The 12,066-nt window shown below is 44.6% G+C and overlaps 1 protein-coding gene across 2 annotated transcripts in view; it reads left to right on the top strand.

Moving 5' to 3' along the window:
- GSTCD (glutathione S-transferase C-terminal domain containing) overlaps positions 1-12,066 on the top strand; it is a 252,930-nt gene that overhangs the window by 200,028 nt on the left and 40,836 nt on the right. For both annotated transcript variants that reach the window (XM_040329687.1, XM_040329686.1), the window contains exon 6: positions 7,650-7,765. In XM_040329687.1, coding sequence (XP_040185621.1) covers positions 7,650-7,765 — 116 coding nt within the window. The remainder of the gene's footprint in view (positions 1-7,649; positions 7,766-12,066) is intronic.

Below are 12,066 nucleotides of genomic sequence, written 5' to 3'. Positions count from 1 at the left end.
GTAGCGGCTGACTTTTAATAAACAGACACTTTCCTGTTCCACGGTCCAGCGATTTGGCCGCCCGCTCCTCTCCGCCGGTGCCTCCATTGACACTCTGGGCACCCGGCCGTTATAGCTTTTGGCTTCACGGCCGGGCACACACTGCGCTTTCACAGTGGAAAGTGATCTTCTGGGGCCTTGTCGCGTGTCCCAGAAGATCGACTAGAGGGAGGGGCCGCCTAGGTGGAGAGGAGGAGTCACCTAGACGGCCCGAAGGGGGAAGTGGGACAGGAAGTCCCACTCCAAAGGAAGTCCCCACTCCCCCCCCCCCCCCAAATAAATTACATACCAAATGTGGCATGTAAGGGGGCAATGAGTGCTTAAAGTGGAAGTTTCACTTTTGGGTGGAACTCCTAGGCTTTTGCCTAGGGGAGAAGAGAAAGGAGATACTGTATACTTGCCTAACTCTCCGGTCCTCCCAGCACAAGATCAGTCCAGCACCCCGCGCTCCAGCAGTCTTGAGCTGTGGACTTTTCCTGACGTCATCAAGCCCAGAGTGGAACAGTCCACCTCTGGACCATGGGAAATGCCGTTTTCCAATGAAACAAAGGATTGGGTGAGTATAAGCTGTCTTCTCACTCCTACAAAACAAGCAGTAGACCCGTTCATGGGAAAACAATGGGCCAGATTCTCAGAGAAAGTACGCTGGCGTATCTACTGATACACCGGCGTACTTTCAAATTTGCCGCTTCGTATCTTTAGTTTGAATCCTCAAACCAAGATACGACGGCTTCTGGCTTCGATCCGACAGGCGTACGGCTTCGTACGCCTTCGGATCGTAGGTGCAATACTTCGGCGCCCGCTGGGTGGAGTTTGCGTCGTTTTCCGTGTCGGGTATGCTAATTAGCTTTTTCCGTCGATCCACGAAGGTACGCGCGGCCGTCGCATTCTCTTACATCGTCGCTAGTCGGCTTTTCCCGGCGTATAGTTAAAGCTGCTATTATGTGGCGTATAGATAGACTTGCCATGTTAAAGTATGGCCGTCGTTCCCGCGTCAAATTTTAATTTTTTTTTTTTTGCGTAAGTCGTCCGTGAATAGGAAAGGACGTAACTCACGTCGAAGTTCAAAAAATTACGTTGGTGCGACATCATTTCGCGCAAAGCACGGCGGGAAATTTCAAAACGGAGCATACGCAGTTCAATCGGCGCGGGGACGCGCTTCATTTAAATGAATCACGCCCCCTACCCGCCCAATTTGAAATACGCGCTGAGAGATACACTACGCCGCCGTAACTTACGGCGCAAAATCTTCCTGGATTCGACTTAGAGCCAGGTAAGATACGGCGGCGTAGCGTATCTCTGATACGCTGCGCCTGTCCAAATGTACCTGAATCTGGCCCTTTATTTTTGCCTTGAGTTTTCTCAGTTATCACTGTCACTTTTGCTGGACAACCTTGTCTGTATGTAACTTTGTGTACTGAATAATATTTTTTAAATGTATTCACTGTTCCCCCTGTGGTTTTGTTATGGTTTTTGTATGCCACTTATTACCATCTTCTCTCCGCTTTTTACCGCCTTGACCCCACCCTTTGTTGTCTATCCAACTCTCCCCCCTTTAATGATGGACAGCCTCTTAACTACTTCAGCCCCGGACCATTTTGCTGGTCAATGACCGGGCCACTTTTTGCGATTCGGCACTGCATCGCTTTAACTGACAATTGCTCGGTCGTTCTACATGGCTTCCAAACAAAATTGGCGTCCTTTTTTCCCCACAAATAGAGCTTTCTTTCGGTGGTATTTGATCACATCTGCGGTTTTTATTTTTTGCGCTATAAACAAAAATAAAGCCACAATTTTGAAAACAAACTAATATTTTTTACTTTTTACTATAATACATATCCCCCCAAAAAAAGCAATTTTTTTCCTCAGTTTAGGCCGATACGTATTCTGCTACATATTTTTTGTAAAAAAAAATCACAATAAGCGTTTGATTGGTTTGGGCAAAAGTTATAGCGTCTACAAAATAGGGGATAGTTTTATTGCATTTTTATTAATATTTTTTTCTTACTAGTAATGGCGGCAGTCTGCATTTTTGGGACCATTGGCATTTTTATAGCAATCAGTGCTATAAAAATGCATTGATTACTGTAAACATGTCACTGGCAGGGAAGGGGTTAACACTAGGGGGAGGGCGATTAAGGGGTTAATTATGTTCCCTATAGTGTGTTCTAACTGAAGGGGGTGGGACTGACTAGGGGAAATGACAGATCACAGTTCATACATTGTAGGAACATACGATCAGTCATTTCTCCCCCGGAAAGAACTGGGAGCTGTGTGTTCGAGGCCGCCGGGCACTCGCATCGGGACCATGGGCGAGCAGGGGCCACAATGCAAAATCACATTGTATTACGCGATTTTGCGCAGCCTAGCCGACCTGCCACCGTAAAACTTTGGCGGGCGGTCGGCAAGCGGTTAATGTATGGTAGCTTTTTATCATTTTCAATTGCTTATTTTTCTAATTGATATTTCAAAATACTGCTTAAAGCGGGAGTTCACCCATAAATGCTGTTTTTTGCTCTTTTACCCATAGATGGATGCTCATTTAGTCTAGGGGAATCGGCTAGTTGTTTTAAAATCCGAGCATTACTTACCGATGTAGAGGGCGATCTTCTCCGCCGCTTCCGGGTATGGGTCTTCGGGACTGGGCGTTCCTTCTTGATTGACAGTCTTCTGACAGGCTTCCGACGGTCGCATCCATCGCGTCACAAGAAACCGAAAGAAGCCGAACGTCGGTGCGGCTCTATACTGCGACTGCGCACCGACGTTCGGCTACTTTCGGAAAATCGTGACGCGATGGATGCGACCGTCGGAAGCCTTTCGGAAGCCTGTCGGAAGACTGTCAATCAAGAAGGAACGCCCAGTCCCGCAGCCCATACCCGGAAGTGGCGGAGAAGATCGCCCTCTACAACGGTAAGTAATGCTCGGATTTTAAAACAACTAGCCGATTCCCCTAGACTAAATGAGCATCCATCTAAGGGTAAAAACAGCATTTTACCGGCGAACCTCCGCTTTAATTGTTATTCTTCTGAATATTTTTCAATAAAAATACAATTTAAAAAAAAAAAAATGATTAACTGCATAGTTATCAGAATACAATGTTTCTCATATTGATGTGTAAATATACGGTAGACTCAAGACTTGTCCCAACTTTTTTTTAGAAGTCAAGGATTCTGACTTTACTTGCTGCATGCTTATTGTGGATCAGTGTTTGAGAGAGTGCTAAAGTCCGATGATTGCAAGGACAGGTAGGACAAGCCAGCAGCGAAGGTCCCTGTATTTTTCTTGGCACAGGTTTCCACTAAACAATGTATTGTTGGTTCCTGCGAGTGTAATTGATCACAAATCACTTGCTATTACATCTAGAAGAGGGTAAACCTGTCATCATTGAACAAGATTAACTTTAAGAAGACTGTTAATTTGGCATAATGCATGCAGATATTATGGCTTATTTATACAGCAGATGTTCTTAATGTTTTACCAGATGCCCAGACCTAAAGGGTATATTGAGTCAAATGGCTTAATGGTTGGCAGCTCAGCTAGCATGGGAAATGAAAATCTAAACAGTGCTCAGTATGTGCTCGGCCTTAAAGAGGAATTTAAGTTCCATCTTTAAGTTTTACCTACTTGGTGGTAGTGTAATTATCTCCTAAATGTGCACCGTTTAGGAGAAATTTACTGTAGATGCAGCCGGTGAAATCACTGGCACGTGCGCTCTGAAAGAACAGCCACCAGTGCCGTTTCCTCAGAGTCCTGTGCTGTGACCGGCAGCTCCCGCACGCATGCAAGGGAATGACGTCATCGCGGCTCGGGCCAGTCACAGAGCCAGAGTCTGCGAACCCAGAAGAAAAACGTCCTGTCCTGATAGTAGTGAAGTGAAATTTCCCCAATAGGGACACAGATGTCAATAAAGACCTGACAGATGATATACCGTATTTATCGGGGTATTGCGCGCTCCTGGGGTAGGGCGCACCCCTAAAGTGGACCCGCATTCCTGTAAAAAAAAAACATTTTAGTACTTACAGTTTTGGTGTCTTGCGCGGCGGCCTCGTCTGGTCCGGCGTCCGTCTGCGGCTTCGGTGGTGTCCTCCTCGTCGGGTCCGGCGTCCCCCCCTGCTCGAACCCCACTTCCCGCGCTGAGTTTGAACTACTGCGCCGGCATATACCGAGCGCGGTACACTCGTGTATAGTCGGGCAGGCTCGGCTCCTCTCGCGGTCACGTCCTGTACGTCCAGGACGCGACTGCGAGAGGAGCCGAGCCTGCCCTACTATACACGAGTGTACTGCGCTCGGTATATGCCGGCGCAGTAGTTCAAACTTGGCGCAGGTATCGGCGTATATCGCGCACCCACGATTTTGCCCTGAATTTCAGGTCAAAAAAGTGCGCGGTATACGCCGATAAATACGGTAACTTTTCCCCAAAACGAAATAACAAGTTTTGGCTGGAGTTGGGTTTACTAGTCAATACACTTCTTAAAGGATTTCCTTGCAAGATACAAATACATTCTGTGTGACCCAATAGGGTTAAAATGGTTGTTAATCTCTAATATTAAAAAACAATCAAAGCATAACCATCTATAGCGGTGATGGCGAACCTTGGCACCCCAGATGTTTTGGAACTGCATCTCCCATATAGCTCTTGCACTCTGCAGTATAGTTGAGCATCATGGGAAATGTAGTTCTAAAACATCTGGGGGTGTCAAGATTCCCTATCACTGGTCTATAGTGTGTACTAGCCTCAATCCAAAGCACTAAGTGTCATTTCCCTCTGATTGTTGTTAGTCCCTATGCCTACTCCACAGAATCCTGGGGGATGGCAGCCCCTCTGACTGACAGCTTCAAAATGTGTATGTTTCCCTATGATTCTGTGTAGAGGGGGCTGTATCCACTACTGAGAAATAGCCTGTGTGTTTTGGGAGGATTAAGGCTGCATTCACACCTGAGCGACAAAACATTCGACGCCGGACGCTTCTGCCGCTAGAGGGGAGAATTCCCATTGCTGTCTATGGAGATGGTTCACATCTCATAGACGCCGAACGCCTGTCGCCTGAAAAAAAGTCCCGTACCCTTTTTTTCAGGCGACAGTGGCGTTTTCCCATTGACAGCAATGGGAAGACTTTTGAAAAAAAAAAAAAAAAATTGAAAGTTTCACACCCGCGGCAAAATACGCCGCTACCGCCGATCGCGGCTGTCGCTCAGGTGTGAATGGGGGCTTAGAGGCTGTAGAGAAAACAGGGCTGCAGATAAGCAGGTACAACTTTTATGTAGGAGGATTTTATTTCATCTCTATGTATCACTTGAGGCTACTTCACTGGGTATACAGTATGTACAAGCACTTTAAATCGCTCATCAACTTCTTATATTGCTTGATGACTCAAGTGGTGAGATCTACCTATAGCTATTTGTGACTCCATCCCTCCCACAAGCACACAGTGAAGGTGTTACTTTCTTGCAGCTAGGATTTTCACTTATTGATTTAGACCTCTTTCACACTGAGGCTGTTTTCAGGTGTTTTATCGCTAAAAATAGTGCCTGTAAAGCATCTGAAAACTGCCTCCCACTCATTTGAATGGGTGATTTCACACTCGGGTGGTGCGCATGCGGGGTGGTAGAAAAAGTTCTGCAAGCAGCAGCTTTGGGTCATGTTTGGAGCGCTGTAAAAACACTCCAAAAACACCCCTGCCCTTTGGAATGAATGGGCGGCGCTTTGAAAGTGTTGCAATGCTGCTTTTTTGGGGGTCTTTTATGGTCCCACTATCACGAGACCCTAAAAACAGCGACCCACTAGTGCCCAAAAAGCGTTGCAAAATCTAAAATGCCGCTAGAACACAACAAAAACGACTGACGCTTTAGCGTCGGTTTTAGCGGCACTTCAGTGTGAAAGGGGTCTTTCTGTACGTTCTAAAGAATCCATCAGAAGGTGTGACACCATTATCTATTGTTGTGACAGTTGGGTGGAGTTGGGAATTCAGGTAAGGAAATGTTGCTACTGAAGTTTCCAAAAAGGCATTTTATTCAGTTTACAGCAGCCACAAAAAGAAAATGTTAGTGGAGTGGAAGCTGTATTTAATCTGTAATTATTTATTTTATGAGCCGTATGAGCTCCATTAAAGTACTGCAAGTATGCATGATTTGTCTTTGGACATTTCGGAGGTAGTGGTATTAAGTGTGAGGTAAATACACACAAAGGGGTTGGCTTACTAAAACTGGAGAGTGCAAAAGCTGCTGTAGCTCTGCATAGAAACCAATCGGCTTCCAGTTTTTTTTTGCCAAAGCTTAAAGTTGGAGGTTCACCCTAAAAAAACATCTATATACCATTACATCCAGCATACTTCCGACATCTACAGTATGCTGTTTTTTTTGCCGTACATACCGTATTATTGTTATTTTCCCCCCGGCTTCCGGGTTCTGGCTCCCGCGGGACTGGGCGTTCCTATTCAGAGGTTAGATGATTGACGTCTGGTGAAAAACTTCCCCTGGCGCATAAGGCGCATCACCAGTTTTCCATAACTAGCCGACCAACGAGTCGGCTCTATGCGGCGCCTGCGCCCGCCGTGTAGAGCTGACTGTGCAGGCGCCATATAGAGCCGACTCGCAGGTCGGCTAGTTACGGAAAACTGGTGACGCGCCTTATGCGCCAGGGGAAGTTTTTCACCAGACGTAAATCATCTAACCTCTGAATAGGAACGCCCAGTCCCGCGCGAGCCGGAAGCCGGGGGGAAAATAACAATAAAACGGTTTGTACGGGGGAAAAAAAACCCAGCATACTGTAGATGTCGTTAGTATGCTGGATGTAATGGTATATAATTGTTTTAGGGTGAACCTCCGCTTTAAAGTGGAGCTTAAGTCCCTATATTATTATATATATATATATATATTTTTTTTTTTTAAAGCTCCCCGGTGATTGTCATAACTTCTACTTGCATACTGTTAGGACTGTCTTCATCCTTATTCCTTTTGAATCAATACTATGTTACCTGATCTTAGAAGCAGGTGGGGGCCATCGAGGTTGTGGGCATCTGAAGCCGCTCGTGTTTATTTTTCGAGATTAGGTGCAGCTGGCTACTCAGCATGCATCTTCCGATCTCGCGCCTGCACAGTAATAACACTGCGCGACGCAGTTTGTTCGTGACGGGTTGTCATAGCAATGGCGGCATTGGGGGAACTTACCAGGGAAGTCATGGCAACCTGTCAATCAAATAGCACCTAGCTCCTCCCGATTGGGTAATTTCCTAGTTGCAAAGTGATTTAGTTATTAGGCTTCCTGGAGACTCCTGGGATAGACTACGCCAATATCCCAGGACCCAATGGGACTCGCCTAATGATGTCATCGCCTAGGTGGCTGGTGCAGGAAGTGCCGCCCCATTAAAAACAAAAAAGAAAAGTGTCTACAAAAAAAAGGGTGGAACTCCTCTTTAATTGAACAAGCAGAAGTTAGAAGCTGATTTGCTACCATGCGATGCTGCACCAGATTTTGGACTCTTCAGTTTTTATAAACCAACCCCTTAGTGTTTTATATTCTTGCCGGGTAGTTAATTCGATAAAAAGAGATCAAATATTAACAACATGTCTCTCACACTGTGTAATAATATGCTATGTTTATTTTTCCTTAGGAAACCTGCCCAGTGGCCGAGCTGTGAGGAAACAGCAGCAGCTGAATAACCTCTTATCAGTCGTACAAAACATGGCAAAACCTGGGGATATCATTGTGGACTTTTGTAGTGGAGGGGTAATCTATCTCATTCCATATATTATTTTTTTTTTTTTTTTCGCAGGTTTGGGGATTATGGGGGTCTATTCATAAAGGATTCATTTTGTGATTTGCTCAGCAAATGTTTGTTTTATAGCATTTGGCATTTTCATAGAGAATTTGCCTATCATCTTTTACGAGGATTCAGCCATTAACATATAACACATAAGAAAAATTCCAATAACAAAATTTGCCCACACATTATACAATTTTCACAGGTTGAGCCCTGGTTCACACTGGGTACGATTTGGAACGATTTGAGATGCGATTTGACATGTCAAATCGCATCTCAAATCGGCGGCAATTGTCGGCAATGGCACTGTCCTAATCAGTGCGACGCCGCATCTGCGATTTCAAAAAGTAGTTCCTGTACTACTGTTTGCGATTTCGGGCCGCGATTTACATTAAATTGCAGCCGAAATTGCGGCAAAATCGCGGTAAAATCGCAGCCGCTAAATCATGCATTTTATCGCGATTTTGAATTCGCAGCAGTGTGAACCTAGGCTGAAGGAAAGAAGATTGTTAGATTCCCCTATTAACACAGTCAGTGTTGATGGGAAAATCCCTCCAGTGCAACCAGCAGTGATCACACAAATACATTTCACAGGGTTGTTGTACTGAAGTCGATCAATAGAGTGACTTCAGTACAACCAGCTTGCCCATAGATGAATGGAAATTTGGCCGGTTTCCTGCTTAACTTATATCTGTCTATAGCCAACCTTAAGCGCAAACAAGATTCACACGTCGGCATGCAAGGTTGACCCATCACATTTAAAAAGCAAGCACAATTTGCCCATCAGCTGCTACATCACACAGATAGAGAACTCTCTGAAAATGATAGCCAAATGAATTAAATCTAGACAGATCTATGTCCAGCAAACATCTGCTGTGTGAATCGCCCAATGAATCCCTTGTAAACGCTTTGTTTGAGGGTTTGTTTTGTTGTTAATGTGTATTTGGTGTCTTGGTAAAGGTTTTCTTTCACTCAATAAAGCAAAAGGATGGGAATTAGCTCAATGTAAAAATAGAAGATAGTACCATACTTATTTTTTCATTCCAGGCACCAATCCATGGCAGCATACATGTAGTAGTAGCCACACCTACTTGCACCCACAGGACCAGTGCTATGCACCACACAGCAACCAATTCCCTGTAAAATGTTAGGAACGTGGTGGGGTTTTGTATGCTGCTATGGATTGGAAAATTATGAGGTAAGTACAATTTTAAATTTTTTTGGCACTGATGTGACAGCATGCATGTGATAGACTAATAACTACCTACCAGAGTGGGAAGCCTAAGCAAATCTAAGGGCCAGATTCTTGTAGAATCTGCGGCGGCATCACGTAAGCCATTTACACTACGCCGCAGCAACTTACTGGAGCAAGTGCCGTATTCTCCAAGCACTTGCTCTCTAATTTGCGTTGGCGTAGTGTAATTGGCTCGGCGTAAGGCCGCGTAATTCAAAGGGGGCGGCTTGTATTTAAATTAAGCGCGCCCCCGCGCCGATCAAACTGCGCATGCGCCGGGCTTAAAATAGCCCAGTGCGCATGCTCCAGTTCTCGACGGAAAACGTCAATGACGCCAACGTGGGCGTCATTGACGTAAAGTCGTATTCGCGGACGACTTAGGAAAACGACGTAACCGACGGAACAAGCCGACGCTGACCCAACACAATACTTAACATGGCATACGACGGACCTACGTAAACTTGCCCCTCATATTAGCAGGGCAAGTTTATGCTTACTCAAATGTCGTAAATTCTCTGCGTCGTTCGCGCGTACGTTCGGGAATCGTCGTAAATTGCTAATTTACATAAGCGACGGGGAAAACGACGTCGGCGACACCTAGCGGCGGGAAAAAAAAAATGCATTTAAGATCTGACAGCGTAAGAGCCTTACGCTTGTCAGATCTAAGGGATATCTATGCGTAACTGATTCTAAGAATCAGTCGCATAGATAGGCCGGGCCAGATTAGGACTTACGACGGCGCAAATGGCTTTGCGCCGTCGTAACGCCTTTGAGAATCTGGCCCTTAGTTTATAAAGAAAGTGAAGAAGCTACAACCTCGCTGCCAAAATCAGCTGTAATGAGGACTGTTGACACTGCTGGTGACCAAAGGGAAATTGTGTGGGCACCAACACTTTATAGCTTTTCACATGTCCTGTGGGTGCAAGTAGGCAGGGCTACTACCACATGAATGCTTCCATGTTGGCTGGCACCTGGAAAATATATATAGCTTTGGATCTCTTTTGCTTCGATTCTACACAGTGAAGTTTCTCCAGCCATTTATTTTTTTCACAGTTCTCATTGTTTCCAGTGGAGAAACGACATTATTTACCAGACTCTAAATGCATCGTGAGGCCAAAATGTGATCATTGACAGCTGACTTCCTGCTCCCCTGTTAAACGGGGTAGGAAGTAAAAAACAAGTTAGCTGCTATACTAATTGTTTATGACAGCATCATGGGACAGGATCGGGCCTAAAGTTATTATTTTACTTCAGGTGTGTCTTAAGTGGTTTTAAAGCTTAAACATTTTTTACCTTAATGCATTCCTTGCATATTCCTTGCATTAAGGTAAAAAATGTTTAGGTAAAAGTATGGAAAAAAAAAAGTTTGACTTTACAATCACTTCAAAGTGCGTGTTCCTTGTATTAGGGCAGGATTCTCTATTGTACAGTGGCAAGAAAAAGCACATAAACTCCTTGGAATTAAAGAGTATGTAAACCCAACATTTCATATTCCATATATGTACCTGCTGTACCATGTACTTGTATGGATATCCTGTTCTCTTTGTATTGTTACCTTTGTGTAAAATCTCTGGTGTACCTGTCAGTCCCTCTAACTAAGCAGGAGAGCACAGTGTAGTCAGTTATCTAGCTATGCTGGTAACTCAGCCTACCCTCATCCAATGATCAGACTTGTCCTGACACCCCCTTCTTACCTGGGAAGTTCAGTTCATCACACCTTTCATAGGGAAGTTCAGTGTACTGCTGTTTTACTCCTCTAGCGAAAAGAGGGAATCTAATCACTTATAAAAATGAGGCGGAAAAGGTTTTATAAAAAAAATATATTTTGCATTTCATTTTTATCTTAAACTAAATGTTTTTTTTTGTTTTTTTACAAGGTGAGAGAGTATATATATATACTTGCCTAACTGCTTTTCTGCAGTAATTTACCATAAATGTGATCTGATTTTTATAAGGAAAGGGAGTCCTGGGACAGCCGAGGCGCTTGTGCACATCGCTGGATCAAGAGGGATCTCAGGTGAGTATTGGGGGGACTGTGGGGGAAGCGGCACACAGAAGGTTTTGTAACTACATGCATAGAATGCATGAAGGTAAAACACCTTGAGCCCTTACAACCACTATATTTTCTTTTGTCTTTATTGAAGTTTGGTGATGCAGCAAGGCAATGACCCTAAGCATCAAAGTAATTCTACCACAGACTTACATCAGAAAAAGAAAATGCACCTTTTGGAGGGGCCCAGTCAGCACATACCTTAACCTTATAGTGAGGCTGTGGAATGACCTCAAGAGAGCCGTTCACACCGGACATCCTACAAATGAAGTCGTTTTGTAAAGAGGAATGGTCAAAAATCCCTCCTGAACATTAGAGCTACTGAAAGTGCTTACTTGAAGTCATTGATGGTAAAGGAGGTTCAACCAGCTATAAACATTAAGGGTTCACTTACATTTTCCTTCAGCACTGTGAATGTTTAATGTTTGTATTAAAAAAAAAGACACAATCAATTAGAATTGTGTGTTATCAGCTTAAAGCGGAGTTCCGGCCCCAATTTTAACCACTTCCATACCAGGTACTTACGCAGCTTCCCGCCCAAGCCAATTTTCAGCTTTCAGCACTGTCGCACTTTGAATGGCAATTGCGCGGTCATGCTACACTGTACCCAAACAAAATTGGCGTCCTTTTTTCCCCACAAATAGAGCTTTCTTTTGGTGGTATTTGATCACCTCTGCGATTTTTTTTTTTTGCGCAACAACTAAAAAAAGGCTGAAAATTTGGAAAAAAAATTACGTTTTTATTTTTTTCTGTTAATTTTTTTGTAAATAAGTTTTCTCTTTCAATTACGGGCACTGATATGGCGGCACTAATGGGCACCGATGAGATGGCACTGATGGACATCGATGAGGTAGTACTGACGGGCACAGATGAGGTGGCACTGATTGGCGGCGCTGGTATGCGACACTGATGGGCACACATAGGCGGCACTGATGGGCACACATAGGCGGCACTGATGGGCACACGTAGGCGGCACTGATGGG

The sequence above is a fragment of the Rana temporaria genome, chromosome 1 (assembly GCF_905171775.1).
Source record: "Rana temporaria chromosome 1, aRanTem1.1, whole genome shotgun sequence".
Taxonomy (NCBI): domain Eukaryota; kingdom Metazoa; phylum Chordata; class Amphibia; order Anura; family Ranidae; genus Rana; species Rana temporaria.
Note: the sequence above shows the minus strand (reverse complement) of the source record. Positions and strands in the feature narration are given on the sequence as shown.